At 35.2% G+C, this 22,686-nt stretch overlaps 1 protein-coding gene across 1 annotated transcript in view; it reads left to right on the forward strand.

Annotated features, from left to right (window-relative positions):
• LOC137021353 (CLIP-associating protein 1-B) overlaps nucleotides 1-22,686 on the forward strand; it is an 81,163-nt gene that overhangs the window by 48,204 nt on the left and 10,273 nt on the right. The window contains exons 14-32 of the mRNA XM_067387667.1: nucleotides 1,093-1,163; nucleotides 1,315-1,374; nucleotides 2,461-2,538; nucleotides 2,684-2,851; nucleotides 2,933-2,979; nucleotides 3,126-3,296; nucleotides 6,864-6,971; nucleotides 9,306-9,455; nucleotides 11,446-11,553; nucleotides 11,781-11,840; nucleotides 14,252-14,355; nucleotides 14,459-14,482; nucleotides 14,719-14,963; nucleotides 15,057-15,120; nucleotides 17,495-17,658; nucleotides 17,760-17,838; nucleotides 18,148-18,291; nucleotides 20,324-20,470; nucleotides 20,554-20,663. Of these exons, the coding sequence (XP_067243768.1) occupies nucleotides 1,093-1,163; nucleotides 1,315-1,374; nucleotides 2,461-2,538; nucleotides 2,684-2,851; nucleotides 2,933-2,979; nucleotides 3,126-3,296; nucleotides 6,864-6,971; nucleotides 9,306-9,455; nucleotides 11,446-11,553; nucleotides 11,781-11,840; nucleotides 14,252-14,355; nucleotides 14,459-14,482; nucleotides 14,719-14,963; nucleotides 15,057-15,120; nucleotides 17,495-17,658; nucleotides 17,760-17,838; nucleotides 18,148-18,291; nucleotides 20,324-20,470; nucleotides 20,554-20,663 (2,102 nt within the window). The remainder of the gene's footprint in view (nucleotides 1-1,092; nucleotides 1,164-1,314; nucleotides 1,375-2,460; nucleotides 2,539-2,683; nucleotides 2,852-2,932; nucleotides 2,980-3,125; nucleotides 3,297-6,863; nucleotides 6,972-9,305; nucleotides 9,456-11,445; nucleotides 11,554-11,780; nucleotides 11,841-14,251; nucleotides 14,356-14,458; nucleotides 14,483-14,718; nucleotides 14,964-15,056; nucleotides 15,121-17,494; nucleotides 17,659-17,759; nucleotides 17,839-18,147; nucleotides 18,292-20,323; nucleotides 20,471-20,553; nucleotides 20,664-22,686) is intronic.

Raw genomic sequence — 22,686 nt, forward strand, 5'->3', positions numbered from 1 at the left:
CAGTATGTACACACATATAGTTTATATACAGTGCACACACACACACATATATAGAATATATACAGTATGTACACACATATAGTATATATACAGTACACACACACACACATATATAGAATATATACAGTATGTACACACATATAGTTTATATACAGTACACACACACACACACACACATATATAGAATATATACAGTATGTACACACATATAGTATATATACAGTACACACACACACACACACACACACACACACACACACACACATATATATAGTTTATATACAGTACACACACACATATATAGAATATATACAGTATGTACACACATATAGTTTATATACAGTACACACACACATATAGTATACTGCATATACAGTACACACACACATATATAGAATATATACAGTATGTACACACATATAGTTTATATACAGTACACACACACACACACACACACACACACACACACATATATATAGAATATATACAGTATGTACACACATATAGTATATATACGGTACACACACACTCACAGACACACATATATATAGTTTATATACAGTACACACACACATATATAGAATATATACAGTATGTACACACATATAGTTTATATACAGTACACACACACACACACACATATAGTATAGTATATATACAGTACACACACATATATATAGAATATATACAGTACACACACACATAGTTTATATACAGTACACACACACACACACACACACACACACACACACACACACATAGAATATATACATTATGTACACACATATAGTTTATATACAGTACACACACACACATATAGTATACAGTACACACACACATAAAGTATATATACAGTACACACACACAGACAAACACACACACACACACACACACACACACACACATACAGTATATATACAGTACACACACATGCACATATAATGTGTATATATATATATAAAATTCTGAAATACACTTTTCATTTTAGATTCTCACAGATATAACCCTAAAATCTTGATATTATTATATATTTGTTATATTATATGTGTCTTGTTGCAGTAAAGCTCTGTATTGTGTTTGTTTCTTTATCAGCACACACACTATCCACGTCTGATTCCCATCATGACCAGCAACTGCACGTCTAAATCTGTGGCCGTCAGACGGTGAGGTCACACACACACACACACACACACACACACACACACACACACACACACACACACACACACACACACACACACACACACACACGTGAATCAACACAATCTCTCTGATCTGAATCATTCTCATCTGAACCTGTTCTTTGACTTACAGACGCTGTTACGAGTTTTTAGATCTTCTGCTTCAAGAATGGCAGACGAATTCTCTAGAGAGGTGAGAAATTAAAGAGACGGTTCACCCAAAAGTCTGTCATCATCACTCTCACTCTCATCTTGTTCACGTATGAATCTCTTTCTTTTGTGAAGCACAAACTGAGATATTTTGAATAATGTAGTTGGTTGCTCTTTTCCTTGAAATTACAATTAATCATCCTCCAGCGTGTTGTTAACCACTGCAACCAGCCCGTTGAGTTTTACAAACCAGATCTAATGATTCATTTAAGATATCTGACTCAAAAGAACGATTCATTCACAAATTGGACATTTTACTACTTTTTTTGTTATTGTACAACCAAGTGAGCTGAGTGAATCAAATTCTAGTGAATCAGTTCATTCAGTTTAATTACGCTGTTCATCCAAATGATTCAGTGATTCATTGGAGTCATAACTCTCTGTGTAGCACTCTATGTCACTCCATTGATGATGACTCATGTGAAGTGATACATTTTAAGCTACATACTATAATATCATAGAAAATTGTATTTATTGATGGTGTTTGGTATATACACACGTCTTTTAATAACTTCTAAAATCTGATTTTTAACTATTATCACTGAATCATTTGATTGAACTGCTTCGTTAAACCAAATCATCCGAATGAACTGGTTCTTTTGAGTGGATTTTTGTTAAATGAATCATTTGATCCAGTTCACAAACTTTTAACTATATTAAATGACTTTTAGATTGACAAACTACAGTTTCAAAGTGACTTCACTCTTAACTTTGAGCAGATCTCTTGTTCGGCTCCATTTATGAAACCTGATGGCAATACAGTGACTATCTGGATCCTCAGGAGAGGATCTAATGTCCACGTCTCATCTTATAAAGGGTCACAAGCCATCATGAGCACATCAGAATCAGAGTGACGTCCTTGATAGTCCTGCATATGTTCGGCATGGCAATGTCTCATCGGCTTCGCCAGCACTTCTGGGTTAATGGATGGAGAATCGTGTTTCAGGAGGTCTGCAGGGACAGCCGATTCATTGATTTGAGCTCATGTTCTGCTGTGGTGGAGGTTTGGCTGAATGGACTCACTGTTTTTATCGCATTAAAAATCGTTTTTATCTTCCCGACTCTTCAGGAACATCGCTGTCCTGATGGAAACCATTAAGAAAGGAGTTCATGATGCCGACTCTGAGGCCAGATCGGTTGCTAGAAAGTGAGTGATTCTTCATTTCAGCCTAGTTGCAGTGACACTAATAAAATAATGTAAATATTGTCTGATATATAGCAATATGGCCATTGATATGCTGTGCATGCATTTTAATAACTTACCTTTGTATGTTTTGATCACTTTATTTTAGATGTTACTGGGGATTTCACGCCCACTTCAGTAAGGAGGCGGAGCATCTGTTTCAGGCGCTGGAACTGACCTATCAGAAAGCGCTACAGTCTCACCTGAAGAGCTCGGACAGCATCATGTCTCTGCCACAGTCCGACCGCTCGTCCTCCAGCTCGCAAGAGAGTCTGAAGTGAGAAACGCTCTTTAACGTAGCGTGTTAATGAGTTTTCACACTTTGTGTTTTCACACTCGCTTATTTTGTTTTTCGTAGTCGGCCGCTTTCTGCTAAAACACCTGTCGGGAGCAACCTGAGCAGAAGTAAGAATATACTTTTTTTTCTTGCAAAGGAAATTATGTATTATAATAGCAGTTTAGATGTGTATTCGTGCTGATAGTTTCTTATTAAAGACTTCTAATATGCGGTAATAAAAAAGTTGAATCTATGTATTTTTGTTCTCTCTCAGCTAAAGTCGTGAGTTCTCGCGGGTCTTCTTCGTCCGGTTCACTCCAGCGATCGCGCAGTGATGTCGATGTGAACGCTGCAGCCAGTGTCAAATCACGAATGCCCGCTGTACCCACTGCTGCCCCCTTCAGCTCTGCCACGGCGCTGCCGCCCGGGTCCTACGCCTCACTGGGTAAAACAGCCGACACTTACATGTTTACAGAAATCACACTCATTCACAGAGATGAAGAGCGGTGAGCAGAGTGATACTGATGTAGAGGGACAAACAATCCGCCAATGAGATGACATTTAAAGGTGCAGTAAGTGATTTCTGAGATTCAATTTTGAACACTTGATCAATCCCTCACTTCACTGCTCCGCCCCCAAAATGCATGAACATGCAATTTAAGAGTCTCTTTATCATAGCAGAAGCAAAGCAAAATAAAGCTCTATCATGAGAGGACACGCCCCCTACTGCTGATTGGCTCACTCTCTCTCCTCCCTATCATGAGTGGACACGCCCCCTACTGTTGATTGGCTCACTCTCTCTCCTCCCTATCATGTGTGGACACGCCCCCTACTGTTGATTGGCTCACTCTCTCTCTATCATGAGAGGACACGCCCCCTACTGCTGATTGGCTCACTCTCTCTCCTCCCTATCATGAGTGGACACGCCCCCTACTGTTGATTGGCTCACTCTCTCTCCTCTCTATCATGAGTGGACACGCCCCCTACTGTTGATTGGCTCACTCTCTCCTCCCTATCATGAGTGGACACGCCCCCTACTGCTGATTGGCTCACTCTCTCTCCACTCTATCATGAGAGGACACGCCCCCTACTGCTGATTGGCTCACTCTCTCTCCACTCTATCATGAGAGGACACGCCCCCTACTGCTGATTGGCTCACTCTCTCTCTATCATGAGTGGACACGCCCCCTACTGTTGATTGGCTCACTCTCTCTCTATCATGAGTGGACACGCCCCCTACTGTTGGTTGGCTCACTCTCTCTCTATCATGAGAGGACACGCCCCCTACTGCTGATTGGCTCACTGTCTCTCCTCTCTATCATGAGTGGACACGCCCCCTACTGTTGATTGGCTCACTCTCTCTCCTCACTATCATGAGTGGACACGCCCCCTACTGTTGATTGGCTCACTCTCTCTCTATCATGAGAGGACACGCCCCCTACTGCTGATTGGCTCACTCTCTCTCCTCCCTATCATGAGTGGACACGCCCCCTACTGTTGATTGGCTCACTCTCTATCATGAGTGGACACGCCCCCTACTGTTGATTGGCTCACTCTCTCTCCTCCCTATTATGAGTGGACACGCCCCCTACTGCTGATTGGCTCACTCTCTCTCCACTCTATCATGAGAGGACACGCCCCCTACTGTTGATTGGCTCACTCTCTCTCCTCTCTATCATGAGAGGACACACCCCCCACTGCTGATTGGCTCACTCTCCTCCCTATCACGAGAGGAAACGCCCCCTACTGCTGATTGGCTCACTCTCTCTCCACTCTATCATGAGAGGACACGCCCCCTACTGTTGATTGGCTCACTCTCTCTCCTCTCTATCATGAGTGGACACGCCCCCTACTGCTGATTGGCTCACTCTCTCTCCTCCCTATCATGAGAGGACACGCCCCCCACTGCTGATTGGCTCACTCTCCTCCCTATCACGAGAGGAAACGCCCCCTACTGTTGATTGGCTCACTCTCCTCCCCCATCATTAGTGGACACGCCCCCTACAGCTGATTGGCTCTCTCTCCTCCCCCATCATGAGTGGACACGCCCCCTACTGATGATTGGCTCTCTCCTCTCCATCATGAGTGGACACGCCCCCTACAGCTGATTGGCTCACTCTCCTCCCCCATCATGAGTGGACACGCCCCCTACAGCTGATTGGCTCACTCTCCTCCCCCATCATGAGTGGACACGCCCCCTACAGATGATTGGCTCTCTCCTCTCCATCATAAGTGGACATGCCCCCTACTGCTGATTGGCTCTCTCTCATCCCTCATCATGAGTGGACACGCCCCCTACTGCTGATTGGCTCTCTCTCCTCCATCATAAGTGGACACGCCCCTGCTGCTGATTGGCTGCAAGTTTGTTGTGGTGATTGGTCCGATCCACTTTCAACAGCGTTTTTTCAGAAATTGCTTACTGCACCTTTAAGATTCTGTTTTTTGGGGTGTTTTTTAATGTCTTGAGTTAATGTTAATTATTGTTTAAATTAATTATAATTTAAATGTAAATATATTTATATATACAATTTTATTTTAAGGACATTAACTATAAATGTCTATGTCAAATGATCAAATTAAACATTTTGATTCAGTTTACCTGCTGAACTATCATACTGTACTTCTGTAACGTCACCACACTCAATAAGTTTAATGCCTGATGTTGGACACCAAAGGTCCAGTACATTCATTATTGTAATTTTATGCATGACAGCAGAATTTCCAGACACACTATATTAAACATACAATATTTTATTTTATTTTTGTGTTCAAGTACTGTTTAATTATGATTTTATAATTTAATTATTTCATATTTATTATTATAATTATTTATGTGATTTACAGGATTAGTTCAGACATTATAATCTATTCAAAGACTCCACACAAGTTCATATGAAGGTGTTTAAGTGAATAAGGCACTTCCTGCATGATCCCAAACCCGTTTCCTTCCCGCCGTCTAACACGCGCTGATGCTGTTGTACCTCTGCTCTTATTTGCTCAAAGATGCCGCTGGTAATGTAGAGGGTAAGATGTGTGTGTGTGTGTGTGTGCGCAGGTTTGTGTCTCATTGTCTTTATGGCTCTGTGCTGTTTGTGTTGAAATCTTGTCTGTTTGACACGTACACAGATGACAGTTTCAGATGGTTGTAGTTTATTGGCTAGTGTGGATACTAGACATTGTAAACATTTGAAAAATAAGTCAATATTCTCCAGTGTTTATGTGAATATACACAGCAAAATCCCCAGAGTTAAATCAGCTCTGCTCAGAGAACATATGTACATAGAGTTAAAATAACACTGAAGCAGAGTTAAAGTTAATGAGATAATATGTGGTTTGTGGAGTTGTTTATTCATATCTTAAGAGATTTAATGTCTTTTATCTTCAGTTAAGTTCATCTGAGGCTGTGGCTGGAAGTCCTTTGTAGTTATTGTGATTATGCTTGTTAACAGCAGGCGTTCATCACTAATGCTCAGTCATCACTTAATTATCTCATTAACTCTGCTTCAGTGTTACTTTAACACTATATAGAGGGAGGGTTGATTTTGATTTATCTCTGAGGATTTTGCTGTGTACCTGTTTTCGTCAGTCACAGCGTCTGTGTTCAGTTTGGGCTTGTTGAGTATAGGGAGTCATGTGATTCGATTTTGTAATGGTGTTTTGTGCACGTATGCATCAGTTTGCACTGTTAAATAATAATGTTGTTTGTTTATTGTCAATAAATTAAATTAATGTAAATTATATTCATTAAAATATTAATTTAATTTTATATATATATAATTATATAATTAAATAAACTAATATTTTAATAAATACTATATATATTTAAATATATATATATATATATATATATATATTATTAAATTATATTATTAAATTGAATAATATAATAAATAATATATAAATATATTTTAATATATAAATAAAAATAAATTAGTAAATTAAATTAAATACATGTTGAAGTTTGCTCATCCATCGTTTTACTGTTCTGTATTTTTTCTCTGTCCTCCTGCAGGTCGTGTGCGAACAAGGCGGCAGAGTTCAGAGACGGCTGCTGGGGGCGGAGCTTCTGTGACTGACAGCAGGGGGAGGAGCCGAGCCAAAGTTGTGTCCCAATCACAACGTGAGTTTGCAGTTACACCATCCTGTCCTGCTCTGGTCAACAAAGTAGATAAGGATTTATGCTTATCAATAAATTAACTTCACAGAGAAATTATAGAAACATCATAGAGATGTTCATGTGACTTTTGCGAGTCTGATTCATCATTTGTGTTTGGGTGAGTAAAAGATGACAGTATTTTATTTTTTGGATGATCTTTCCCTTTAAATAAATTATAAACCATGATCAATAGATAATAATACGATATGCATTAATATCATTGGCTGCAGTGTAATATAGTACATTATACTCCAGTATAATGTGGCTCTCTTGTGTTTTTTGTTTACGTCCCTCTGAATGAAGAGATATGAACTGCATTTCTCTTTGTGTCACGTCATAAACATCAGCGAGCTTTTATCGTTGCTCACGGCAACAATCAGTGGTAGATCATGCTGATGTTGAGCGTGTCCTGTGCATGGAATCATGGGTAATGTAGTTTCATTGACTCTCTTCACTGTCCCGCATCAAGGATCCAGATCTGCTAATCCAGTGGGGGGTAAAACTCACGGTACGGAGTAAAACACGGCCTGCATGTGTCCCGTCATGAAAGCATGATCCGCTGCGACAGGCGCTCGCTGTTGTTCACTGATTCAGTCTGTGTCCAGACGCCGTTTAGTAGTTATTTTGCTGTCATACTGTATCTCAGTTTTTGTCAAAGTCCCTTTAAGGCGAGTCGGTTCACTCAGTGCACATCTTTGTTAGTTATTTTAAGGCAGCGTTGTTATCGTTAACAAAAACTATAAAAAAAAAACATTTTTTAAATTTAAATAAAGCTAAAATGATATAAAATATAAATATTACATGAAAGACTTAAAACTAATAGACAATTTTAAAATGTTGCCTTTGCAACTAACGGAAATAAAAATAAATTACAACTATTTAGGCATAAAAAAATAAATAAAAAAATAAATTACATTAAAGGTGCCCTAGAACGTGTTTTCACAAGATGTAATATAAGTCTAAGTTGTCCCCTGAATGTGTCTGTGAAGTTTCAGCTCAAAATACCCCATAGATTTTTTTTAAATAATTTTTTTAACTGCCTATTTTGGGGCATCATTAAATATGCGCCGATTTAGTGCGCGGCCCCTTTAAATCGCACGCTCCCCGCCCCCGAGCTCTCTACTATAGTACATTGCATAAATAAAGTTCACACAGCTAATATAACATTTCCATGTACTGAACTCTTGTTATTTAACTATGCCAAGGTAAATTCAATTTTCCATTCTATGGCACCTTTAAAAAAGCAAAAACTAATAAAAATGACAAAAGCACATAAAAATGCTAAAAATGAAAATATAAAAATGAAAGCTAATTCAAAATATGAATAAAAACTTTAATATGGTACAAAATAGAATATAAATAATACTAAAATAAGAGGCTCAGAATGAGGGTTGAAAATAATCATTTTTGATAATATATGACTTTTTTGTGCAAAAAAAAAACTTTATTAACATTATAAGTGAGCCTATATATTATAAGTGTTGGGCATGTTACTATAAAAAAGTAATTAGTTATAGTTACTAGTTACTTCTCACAAATAATAACTGAGTTACATCATTATAAAAGTAACTAATTACCAGGGAAAGTAACTATTGCGTTACTTTAAAAAAAATTAAAATATGTCAAATAACTTATATTAAATATATAAAAATTATGCCTGATCCGACTCGTGACCCATGATCCGCTCTTGATCACGACATTTCTACTGTACTATGTGTTGGTAGCCATTAAAGAAAACATATTTTCATATTTATGTTTAAATATATGTTATGTTTTAATTTTAAAAAGTGAACAGCATGAGTAAGATTGAAAACATCATAAGATGCGCATGAGTCATGGAGTCGGTCAGACATGATTTTTGACCACTTCATTAAGTTTTGTTTTGTAGAAAGAAATTTCATTTTGTAAAAATTGTATCTTAATTTTAATCAATGTTTCATCAACTAATTGTCTGTATTTAATAAATAAGAAGTAAATATAGCAGACAGTATAATCATGACATGGAGGCGCCGGCGCGATCACTTGCGCGTGAACTGAAGTGTGTCTTATAGGCTAAATGAACCGAAACTCAGCGTTTATTTATAACGCTGTTATTCCCATCACTGCATATTATTATTAAAATAAAGAAATCCACCTTTTTTATGTATGCCGAGTGGACCGTCTCTGCCTTATACAGCCTGTGTTTCTGTGTCCCACGCATGTGTCGCCCTGTCAGCTTTTATTTTTATATTCACAGTAACATTAATAATTAAATCAAGTCGCCTAACATCGTTTAAGGTAAATGTATCTGTGTTATAGCGGGCAGCCGCTCCAGCTCACCCGGGAAGCTCTTGGGTCATTCTTACGGGAGAATCCCTCGAGCCACCGGAACGCCGTCGGACAAGCGCAGTAAGATCCCGCGGAGTCAAGGCTGCAGTCGGGAGACGAGCCCCAGCCGCAGCAGAGAGGGTAAAAGCACATTACATCACAACTGTTTTAAATGTTTCTGAATTCTTCTTTACAGTCAAACTTTTCAAGTTTCAGTTTGTGAAAATGTTGCATTATAAAAAGAGAAAATGAAAGTTTTAGAAATTCCATTTTAATCCGGCACAGATCGGATCGTGTTGCATGCGTGTACATATCAAAAACACAAATGAGATGATTTTAGGGCCAATTTTTTAGTATTGAAGCGCCTCACATCTGCATGTCGAATATCGAACACCTCTTCCTCCTCATCACACAACTTGTTTTAGTTTTATTCGTTTATGGGCAGCCAAACTCTTCTGAAGTGGGCTGAAACTGTACATTATCCATGTGATCCACTGGAATCCGTGTACTTGTGTGACCCAGATCAATGTGAGCCGCTCCGCATGTCACTGTCAGACGGGATATTAATGTGATCGCAGTCAATACGAGACTTGACGCACAGCTGCAGTTCTTCTTCTGTTTGTTTGTTCATGTTGTTGTTGTTGTCGAGCACAAGACTGATGTGGAAAAATTCAATTGTTTGTGATTTGAGCTATAAAAAACTTTATTGTTCTTGTTTTTTTGTTTGGATTTTGTTCTTTTGTCTGTTGTTCATTGTGTTTCGATGAGTTGAATTTTTTTCTAATTTTGTTTGTTAATTTCAAAATAATTTTACAGATTACAGGTTAATGACTATTATCACTATAATGTTATATTAGTATTATTATTTGTGTGTTTTTATATATTTTGTGTCATATTTTTGTGATTTTCTTAAAAAGTGGAAGATTACATTTTAAATGACAATATTTTAATATTTTATTATTTGTATATTTGTGTATTTTATATAATATTTACGATTGAATCAAGGGAAGTTGAATTTTAATTTAAATAATAATATGATATTTTATTATTTGTTTATTTTGTATAATATTTTTGTCATTATTATGATTTTAAAATTATGAAGTCACATTTTAATATAATAATATTTTTTATTTTTTATATAATTTATATCATATTTTTATGATTTTCTTGAAAGAGAAAGTTACATTCAGATGACCATATTTTAATACTTTATTATTTGTATATTTGTTATGTATTTTATGTAATATTTTTTTATTTTCTTGAAAGGGAAAGCTGACAATAATAATAATTTAATATTTGTTTATTTTTATGCATATTTTATGTCATATTTTAATAATTTTATTGAAAGGGGAAGTTACATTTAAATAATAATAATAATATTTTATTATTTTTATGTATTTTATGTCATATTATTATGATTTTCTTAAAAGGGAAAATTTAATTTGAATAAAAAGAATAATAATAACAATAATAATAATGTAATATTTTATTATCTGTATAATATTTTATGTCATTTTTATTATTTTATTGAAAGGGGAAGTTGAATTGTAATATAAATAATAATTTAATATTTATACATTTTTATAATATTTTGTCATATTTTTATGATTTTCTTGAAAGAGGAAGTTAAGTTTAAATGACAATATTTTTATATGTTATTAACATATTTTATGTCTTTTTTAAATGATTTTCTTGAAAAGGAAAGTTGAATTTTAATATTATAATATGATTATTATTATTTACATTAAAATTCAACTTTCCCTTTCAAGAAAATCATTAAAATATTATAAAAAATCTACAAATAATGAAATTTTACAATATGATTATTATTATTTATATTTTAATGTTTATTTGTATATTTTTATAAAATTTTGTCCTATTTTTATGATTTTCTTGAAAGAGGAAGTCGAGTTTAAATTACAATATTTTATTTTATTATTTGCATATTTATATAATATTTTATGTCATTTTTTATGATTTTCTTGGAAGGGGAAATTGAATTTTAATATATTTTATGCTAAACTTCATCGTTTGATCTGCTGTATCCTCCTCACGGTCTCGTTCTTACCTGCATGTCTTTCCTCTGTCCTGTGCTGCTGACTCCTGCTGCTCGTGTGTGTGTGTGTGTTAGTGCGGGGCAGTCGTATCCCGAGGCCCAGCATGAGTCAGGGCTGTAGTCGGGACACCAGTCGGGAGAGCAGTCGAGACACCAGCCCGGCTCGAGGGTTCAGTCCGCTGGGTAAGAGCCCGACATCAGACTCCTGCTGGTGTGTTTAGTGACTCTGCTTGAGTGATGTTTCTCTGTCAGCTTTCATTTCCCCTCAAACTAGGACTAAAAATACATATTAATATTTTTCAGCCAAGCTTGTTAGTGAACTAAAAGAATACAGTGCTTAATTTCAGATGATGTGGTCACCTTTCATTTAAATGAAAGCTTTGTTTCTGAAATGTCCTGATCCTTCCCAGCATCCCACAGACACTCTCGTTCCACCAGCGCGCTGACGGCGGGTGACGTCCTGCTGACAGGTGACTTGCATGTGGTCCGGGTCACGGCACCAGAATCTAGATCATGAATGTGTTTGACAGGGCTCCTGCTGAAGTGTGTATGTCAGTCACATCCAGGTTTAGAGCGAATGATTCAGTACATTTAGACCCCTGTGTGCACGAGCTCGTCCACAGGGTGGCGCCAGAGACCACAGTCATCACAGCTCTACATTCACTGATACTCTCAATCAAACCAGCTCCGCTCTCCTGGATGTGAACTGTGCTGCTATTTTGCCTCATTGGAACTGTTTGTTTTATTTTATTTTGAAATGTGTTTTATTTTGAAATAATTGCCAGGCCAATTTGGAGATTGTGAGATTATTGACATTGGCCTGTATTTGTTTGTTTGTGTATAAATGTTTATGTCTATTTTGCCTTTATGTAATTGTAATATACAGTCTGAAAGTCTGAGAGCACTAGTAAAAATGTTTCTGATTTAATCAAATGTTTTCATTACAAATGAACATGAACTTTAGAATCACTTATAAAGTGTTACTGAAATCGCTTTATGAGTGTTATTAGTTAACATGAACTATCAATGAAAATGCTTCTAAAGTATATATTAACCGTAGTTCAGTTTAACTTAAGCATTTATTAATACATGATTGAATATCTGTTAATATTATTTAATGGACCTGAGCTGATATGAATGATCAAATAACAGCTGTATTATTATTAACTAACATAAACAAAGATTAATAAATACTGTGCTGTATTGCTCATTGTTAGTTAGTTAAATAATGGGACCTTATTGTTTAGTTTTAAAAACTCATTTCACTATTTATTTATTTATTTCTAAATATTAAAACTTTGTTTCCAGGTTTAAATCAGATAGTGCTTTCAGACTGTTGGATTTCACAATACACTCTAAAAATCGCTGGGTTAAAATGACCCAATCGCTGGGTTAAAATGACCCAATCGCTGGGTTAAAACGACCCAATCGCTGGGTTAAAAATGACCCAATCGCTAGGTTAAAACCACCCAATCGCTGGGTTAAAACGACCCCTTTGCTGGGTTAAAATGACCCAATCGCTGGGTTAAAACGACCCAATCGCTAGGTTAAAACCACCCAATCGCTGGGTTAAAACGACCCCTTTGCTGGGTTAAAATGACCCAATCGCTGGGTTAAAACGACCCAATCGCTAGGTTAAAACCACCCAATTGCTGGGTTAAAACGACCCCTTTGCTGGGTTAAAACCACCCAATCGCTGGGTTAAAAATGAGCCAATCACTAGGTTAAAACGACCCCTTTGCTGGGTTAAAACGACCCAATCGCAGGGTTAAAACGACCCCTTTGCTGGGTTAAAACGACCCAATCGCAGGGTTAAAACGACCCAATCACAGGGTTAAAAATGACCCAATTGCTGGGTTAAAACCACCCGATCGCTGGGTTAAAAATGACCCAATCACAGAGTTAAAACAACCCAATCGCTGGGTTAAAAACAACCCAATCGCTGGGTTAAAACCACCCAATCGCTGGGTTAAAAATGACCCAATCGCTAGGTTAAAACCACCCAATCGCTGGGTTAAAACAACCCGTTTGCTGGGTTAAAAACGACCCAATCACAGAGTTAAAATGACCCAATTGCTGGGTTAAAATCATCCAATCGCTGGGTTAAAATCGACCCAATCACAGAGTTAAAACAACCCAATCACTGGGTTAAAAACGACCCAATCACAGTTAAAAATGACCCAATCGCTGGGTTAAAACCACCCAATTGCTGGGTTAAAACCACCCAATCGCTGGGTTAAAAACGACCCAATCACAGAGTTAAAAATGACCCAATCACTGGGTTAAAAACGACCCAATCACAGAGTTAAAAATGACCCAATCGCTGGGTTAAAACCACCCAATCGCTGGGTTAAAAACGACCCAATCACAGAGTTAAAATTACCCAATCACTGGGTTAAAACCACCCAATCACTGGGTTAAAAACGACCCAATCACAGAGTTAAAATTACCCAATCACTGGGTTAAAACCACCCAAACACTGGGTTAAAAAATACCCATTCAGTTTTTCCATTTTCAACACAGCTTGGGTTGTTTTAAACCCTGCATGTTTAGAGTGTATATTTATATGTTTAAGTTTGAAAGTTTTACTTTTTTAAATTTCTTTTTTAATTTTCTTTGTGCAGATTTAGTTTATATTGTTTGTTTTTGGTATGAGTGATTTATGTTATAGTTTGTGTTTGCAGTTGTGTGCAGTGATGCTGGTGAATAAGAAGCATGAGTCTCTTATTTTGTCCTGATTAAAATCATTTCACACGGATGCTGCATGATCTTTTTTCTTTATTTCTTATATGTATGGTGCTTTTTGCAACAAACTCCTCTGAGAGCATGAGGCGTCACTGACCTCTCTCTCTCTCTCTCTCTCTCTCTCTCTCTCTCTCAGATCGTTTCGGTCTCATCCATCAGGCCCGTATCTCAGCGTCGGTGAACGCCATGCGGATCTTGAACACGGGCACAGAGGTGGAGGCGGCCGTGGCAGATGCTCTGGTGAGAATCGCGTCTCTTCATCAGTGTCTGATCAGCTTCTGTCATCATATTCCTGATGTTTTTGTCTTTACTTTCCCTCTGCGTTTGTCTGGAACCTCTTCAGCTTTTAGGAGACTCCAGGAATAAGGTATTGATTTATGGACACCAATAACTACAATGGTCAATACATTTGTTACAGTATCTTAATCTTTATTAATGTTACAACTGTTCATTGTTAGTACATATAAGTTCAGATCCATTAAATAATAATAATAAAAGATACAACTTTTGCATGTCTCTTTTCTGTTAAATCACTGTTCGTTCCTTTAGATTTTAGCTGCATGAACATGTGCAGTTTGTCTAACTCTTGTCTCTGTCCTGCAGCAGAGGCCCATGCGGCGGCGATACGAATCTCCAGGCATGTACTCCGACGACGATGCGAACAGCGACGCGTCCAGCGCGTGCTCCGAACGCTCCTTCAGCTCACGGAACGGCGGCATGCCGCATTACCTGCGTCAGACGGAGGACGTGGCGGAGATCCTGAACCACTGCGCCAGCTCCAACTGGTCCGAGAGGAAAGAGGGGCTGCTGGGACTCCAGAACCTCCTGAAGAGCCAGAGAGTCCTCAGGCACGGTTTTGTTAACTATAATAACCCTGTAGCGTTATCAATGATTCAGTTATGAAATGAAAGTGAGTTTAAGTCTAAACTGTGATGTTTCAGTCGTGTGGAGCTGAAGAGACTGTGTGAGATCTTCACCAGGATGTTTGCAGATCCTCACAGCAAGGTGACATTTCATCTGTCCATATTCATCCATTTTGAGATGTTTATGTTTGTTATGATTTCTAACGCTGATTAATTTTGTTCTGTTTTATGTTCTGCTGCTGGTTTGGGTTCGATGCATCAGAGAGTAAGTGTTCAAACCTTAAAATCTTGTCAGTCAAACACCTTTTGAAATCTTCAGGGCTGTTCACACACCGTTATTTTATTGAGATACTGTTCGTTATTTTTGTATTTTCTGTTTTTATTTAAATTTCGTTAAAGAGTGTTTTTGGTTATTTTCATTAGATTGCCAGCATTTTACAAAAATGTCATGGCTCTCAGAATATTTAGTTTAATAATTATATGTACATACAATATGGAAAAAGAAAGAACAGAGCCGCTGCTTAAAAAAACTAATAAAAAAAAAGCAATTTTGAACAAAAAGCTGAGAAAATAGTGTTTTTTTTCCTCCAAAGACTAAAACGAGCAATAGCGTGTAATAGCGTCCCCTACCAGAAAATTCCGTCAGTGGCAGGAAAAGAGTTAACGTCTATGTAGTTTTTTGTCATTTTTATTTCAATTTTAGTACATCACGTTAAACTAAATGATAATAATAAAATGTGATTTGGCAATTTGTTGAAATTAAATTTTATTTGATTTCAGTCAGTAATATTTTAATATAAAAATGAGATGCTATTGTAGATTTTAATTAGTTTGCATTTTTATTTCATGTTTTCATGATGATTTTAGTTAAAGTTTTAGTAATTTTGTTGTGTTTTTGTAATTTTATTTGCTTTTGTACGGAAGAGGATTAGGGCCAAGCAATAATAAAAAAACAAAACCATCTCAAGATTAAAGTTGTTAAATTACGAGAAAAAAACTCGTTAAATTTCGAGAAAAAGGTCGAGATAAAATGTTGAGAATAAACTCGTTAAATTATGAGAAAAAAACGTGTTAAATTTCAAGAAAAAAGTTGAGATAAAATGTTGAGAATAAAGTAATTAAATTACAAGAAAAAAGTCGTTAAATTACGAGAACAAATTCATTAAATTATGAGAAAAATGTCGTTAAATTTCGAGAAAAAAGTTGAGATAAAATGTTGAGAATAAATTCATTAAATTACAAGAAAAAAGTTGTTAAATTACGAGAACAAATTCGTTAAATTATTAGAAAAATGTCGTTAAATTTTGAGAAAAAGGTTGAGATAAAATGTTGAAAATAAACTCATTAAATTACGAGAAAAAACTTGTTAAATTTCACGAAAAAAGTTTAGATAAAATGTTGAGGATAAAGTCATTAAATTATGAGAAAAAAGTCATTAAATTATGAGAACTAATTCGTTAAATTATGAGAAAAAAGTCGTTAAATTTCAAGAAAAAAGTCATTAAAGTACGAGAAAAAAGTCGTTAAATTATGAGAACAGATTCGTTAAATTATGAGAAAAAAAATTGTTACATTTCAAGAAAAAAGTTGAGATAAAATGTTGAGAATAAAGTCATTAAATTACGAGAAAAAAGTCGTTAAATTATGAGAACGAATTCGTTAAATAATGAGAAAAAAAGTCGTTACATTTCAAGAAAAAAGTCGAGATAAAATGTTGAGAATAAAGTCATTAAATTTCGAGGAAAAAAGTCATTAAATTACGTAATCGTAATTTAATGAATTTGTTCTTGTAATTTAACGTTTTTTTTTCTCATAATTTAACGAGTTTATTCTCAACATTTTATTTTGACTTTTTTCTCGAAATTTAACAACTTTAATCTCGAGATGGTTTTATTTTTTTATTATTGCTTAGCCCTAATCCTGTTCCCTATATTTTAGTTCAAGTTAAACTAAATGAAAATGAGAAATGTTTCCTCGGCAACTAACAGAAATAAAATAAGTTTAAGATATTTCATATTTTAGTTTATTTCAGTAAACGTTTATTACATTTCATGTAACAAAAAATGTTTTATGTTTTCAGTTTTAGTTAACTATAATACATTTCAATTCAGTTAAAATTTATTTTATTTCCAGTAGTGAAATTTATTTTGTGGTTTTAGCTTAAGTTTTAATTTTAGTTTAACTCTTTCACCGCCATTGATGGAATTTTCCGGCGATCAATGTTTTCGCTGTTATACGATAGGGGGTGCTATTACACATCTTCTGAAAGAGTACAGAATCTCCCGCAGAAACAAGCAATAGAAGCATTGCTGACGCACATGTAAATTATCGTGATCGTCAAACATTAAAAAGCATATAAATCAAAACTGTTCTAATGTTTAGGAACGATAATAATCCTAGTTCACTCTGAATGTGTTGATGAAGATGCAAGACATGAGATCTGCGATATAATAGTGGAAATGCTAAAAACATATGTTTATGTTATAAATGTTTACCAGCATGTGTGTGTTTATCAGGTGTTCAGCATGTTCCTCGAGACGTTGGTGGACTTCATCACATTACACCGAGAGGAGCTTCAGGATTGGCTGTTTATTTTGCTCACGCAGCTGCTGAAGAAAATGGGGGCCGATCTTCTGGGGTCCGTCCAGGCCAAAGTTCAGCGGGCTCTAGACGTCACCAGGTCTGAAGCGCCTTCAGTTTATACTATAAATGCTATTTCTAGAGGTTTTTGTTTTGTACTCGTTTTGTTTATTTCTCGTCGTTCCGTCCGTTTCTTCACAGGGATTCGTTTCCGTACGATCAGCAGTTCAACATCCTGATGCGGTTTATTGTTGATCAGACGCAGACTCCAAACCTCAAGGTTTGTCAGGTCTTTATTTTCTCATTTCTGCCCAGTGGTTTCATGTTGACCAGCTGACCACGCTTACAACCAAAAATAACTTCTAATATCCCATCAAACCACCCTGTAAAATTTGTGTACTATAACATTTTTAATAATAAATTATAATTGAATAATATTAAAATAAAATATGCAATTTTTATTTAAATAAAATTATTAAAAATGTATTAATAATTTATTATAATTCAGCTATTTTCCAAAACATTATTATCCTATTTTTTTATATTTTCATTGTAATTTTAGTTGACATTTTTTGTCTGTTTTGAACAGGTGAAGGTAGCCATCCTGAAGTACATCGAGTCTTTGGCCAGACAAATGGACCCGTCAGACTTCGTGAACTCCAGCGAGACCCGGTTGGCCGTCTCTCGGATCATCACGTGGACCACAGAACCGAAGAGCTCGGACGTCAGGAAGGTCAGTGTGTTTCTGAAGCCTCACGGATGGGGTTCGGATGAGACGTTGAAGTTTGGTTTGTCAGTGAGTTGTGATGTGTCTCAGACGCTTCATAGCTGGGCGAACGAGGAGGCGTCAGGCAGGAGCTCGACCGTGGCCTCCCTGCCGGGGGAAAGTAACCTGGAGGAGAGATGTAAGCAGGTAGTGACCCCCGAAGCTTGACCTTTAACCTCCTGACTGCCTCTCAGGTCACGCCGTCTCTTGGGCTTGTCTAACACTGCTGCTCAGGGTTTCAGCAGATGGTTTCGCTCTGATGTTTGGTGATGTTCAAGCATGTCAGACTGACACTGCCTTTCCTCATTTCTGCGCCACTAACACCTTTATCTGAATGACCTTTGACCTTATTTAATTTGGCATGAATGAATACGGGGCTATGAAGGACAGACGTACAGGATTATTATTGGCAACTAAAATTAAAACTATCGAAAACATTTTTATTAATTGAAATGAAGCTGAGATAAAATATAAATATTAGATGAAAAACTGAAACTAAATGAAAATTAGAAATGCTATATGGACAACTAAATGAAAGTTTAAGTTGAAGCATATAAATAAAAATAAACCTAAATACTATTATTTAAAAAACAAAAACTAATGAAAATGACATGACATAAAATTACTGAAAATTAGACTGGAAATAAATAAAAAATGAAGTAAACCTTAATAGTATTTTTTTTTTTTTAAATACAATAACAACAAGCAAAAACTGATAAAAAATTACATAAAATGACTAAAAATTAAACTGAAATAAATAAACATTATCTAAACCTAAATACTATTATTTAAAACAAACTAAAACTAATAAAAATAACATTACAAAATGACTACAAAAATAAATAAATAAATAAACCTAAATAAAAATAAACCTAAATTATTTAAAAAAAAAACAAAAATTGATAAAAATGACATGACATAAAGTTACCAAAAATAAATAAAAACAAAGTAAACCTAAATAGTATTATTTTAAAAAATACAATAACAACAAGCAAAACTTTATACTAATAAAAAAAAACATAATAAAATGAACAAACTGAAATAAATGAAAAATATTTAAACCTAAACGGTATTATTTTTAAAAAATAAAAGTAATAACAAAATTAGTAAAAATTAAATTTTAAATAAATGAAAATAAATCTTAATGGTATTATTTAAAAAACTAAATCAAATAAAAATCACATCAAAATTACTAAAAAATTAAACCATAAATAATTTTTAAAAAATCTAAATAGTATTATTAAAAACCAAAAAAAGCATAAACATGACGTGACATAAAATTACTAAAACTTAAACTGTGAATAAATTAAAATAAAGTAAACCTAGATAGTATTTATTATTTAAAAACAAAAGGCATAACAATTACAAAAAGCAAAAAAAAAACCATAACATAATTACTAAAAATTAAATTAAAATATGAAAATATATGAAAATAAAAGCTAATTCAAAATATTAATAACTATAATATATAGTATATAAATAATACTACAATAACCTTATTTTCAGTTATGATGTTGGTTGTTTAACTGACAAAACATTGAAATACTTTCTTTTCAAAGATTTCCAGAAAAACTAATGAAATCTATGACCTGACAATCTGAATTCTATCCCTTCTATCCCTCTTCTGCCCCTCTAATGTCCGTCGGGATGCACATCAAGCTCAGATTTTACAGCCAGACACTGAAATGTTTTTATCAGCGCTGCAGTTTCCTGTAGAGATGCTCGAAATACAGTATGAAGTGACAAAATCTCATATTTGATGTTTAATATGCAGCTTTGTGGAGCAAGATTTGGACCAATGAGATTCAATTGTGGGAGGAGCTACTCAGTGTAATGCAACAATACAAACATGGCTGACGAAACTTGCTTGACACTTCTTTTGCATTGTGCCTGGTTATGTATAGAGTTTATACAATCTTGATTTAATGATGTGGGCATTTTTCTGACCCCATTGTTTCATCTCGGCTGGTTGTGTTGACAGCGTTTGTGTGTTTTTCAGGCGGCTCAGATGGTTTTGATCGCTCTGTTTGAGCTCAACACCCCAGAGTTCACCATGCTGTTAGGTGCTCTGCCCAAAACCTTCCAGGACGGAGCCACTAAACTCCTGCACCACCATCTGAAGAACAACAGTAACGCCGCCGCAGTGGTACAGACGCTGATCTTACTCTCCGTCACTGTACGTCCCGAGGAAGTGGGCCGCTCGCTGACCTGTCTGTCTCGTTTGTTAAGTCTCAGGCGTCTCCCAGCAGCCCCGCGGGACGAGCCCCTCCCAGACACCCCGTGACCCGCACCAGCCCGCTGTCACCCACCAACTGCTCACACGGAGGACTTTCTCCCAGGTGCGTCAGTAAAAACTCAGTAATACACAAAATACATGTGTGAAGTGTGACATCATCAGCGCTACATGAGAGCTGAAGAAAAACACTGCAGAATTACTGTACTGCAGTCTAGTATATATTATTTTTTTATTTCAGCAAATAAATAAGGTCAATTTTTAATTAAAAAAATCACCTAAAATATTATTTTTAATTTATTTTATTAAAATTCAGCTTAGTAATTTACTAAAACAAACAGACAATAGACAATTAACAATAAGTAATATTATCGATTTAACTGCACTAACACTATCATACCACAATAAAATAATGAATTAAATTAATGAATTAATGAATTCAATTAACTTTGACACTGTAATTGAACTGAATTGTATCAACATGTAACTGAATTAGGCTGAATAATGGCACATTTGTCTTGTCACACTCTTGTATTAGATGAAAAACTGAAATTAAATGAAAATTAGAAATTGTATCTTGGCAACTAAATGAAAGTTTAAGTTAAAGCATGAACATTACTAACCGTAAATAAATATAAATAAACTTAAATAGTATTATTTAACAAAAAAAAAAACCTAATAAAAATGACATGCCATACAATTACTTGAAATTAGACTGGAAATGAAAATAAAGTAAACCTAAATAGTTTTTTTTTTTTAATACAATAACAACAAGCAAAAACTAATAAAAATGACTAAAAAATTAAACTTTAAATAAATAAAAATGATTTAAACCTAAATACTATTATTTAAAAAAACTAAAACTAAAAAAATAACATAACAAAATGACTAAATAATTAAACTTTAAATAAATAAAAATAAAAATGAAATAGTATCTTTAAAAAATAAATTGAATAAAAATGACATCAAAATTACTAAACATTAAACTATAAATAAATAAAAAAGTATTATTTTAAAATAAAAAAAACTAATAAACATAATGTAACATAAAATTACTAAAAATTAATAAAAAGTAAACCTAAATAGTATTATTTAAAAAGAAAGAAAGAAAAATCACATTAACAAAATTGCTAAAAATTAAACTGAAAATAAATAAAAATACAGTAAACATAAATAGTATTTATTATGTAAAAAAACAATAAACTTATAAAAATTACATAGCAAAATTACAAAAAAATTATACTAAAATTAAAATGAAAACTGAAAATAAAAGTTAATTATAAATATTAACAAAAACTATAATCATTTATAAATATTACCTTGATTCAGTTTACTTTGATGTTTGTTGTTTAACTGAAGAAACATTGAAAATACTTTCTTTCCAAAGATTTCCAGTAATCCAAAAAATAAATCTATGACCTAACAATCTGAATTATATCCCTCACAGCCTTCATGAATTCACTTCAGATTAAAAATGATGTCTACCCCTCATTTTTCAGCTCAATTCAGTTTCGGTTTGAGTGAATGATTCAATGACTCACTCATAAAGACTCCTTTGGAGGACAGTAACTATAGCAACAAAGATGTATTTCTAAAAATCATTCTAAATACAAATAACCATAACAGCACAGAGGAACAATATCATTGGAATCCCTTCCGGCTGATGAACGATAAAAACATTGACAGCCAATCAGAATCCATCCTGCTTTAAAGGCTCAAACATTTAAAGCGTAAGATGACGAACTGCAGCACACTTTTGGGCATTGTTGTGAACACTAATATAGTCATCGTTCTTGGTGTGAACGGGCCTGATATTGCTGATATTCCTCATATAGAATATGAAAACGGACATAATTTTGCGTCGTGTTTGCTCAGAACACGGTAGTTTGAGAACTAGCGTCTTTCACGCTGTCTTTCCTCTTTGTCTCTACTCTCTTCATCCTCCTCTTCCTCTCGGCCCAGCCGTTTGTGGGGCTGGAGCTCAAAGGCTTCTTCTCCTCTCATTCCCCCCCACCCCGGCCCCGCCACACCCCCTCTCCGGGCTCATCGGCGGGCGTATTCGCCCAGGTAACGCACCTCGGCCCGGGCGTCAGGACGCCTCCACATACGAGCAGGAATCTCCTACATAA

This window comes from Chanodichthys erythropterus, chromosome 6 (assembly GCF_024489055.1).
Source record: "Chanodichthys erythropterus isolate Z2021 chromosome 6, ASM2448905v1, whole genome shotgun sequence".
Lineage (NCBI taxonomy): Eukaryota > Metazoa > Chordata > Actinopteri > Cypriniformes > Xenocyprididae > Chanodichthys > Chanodichthys erythropterus.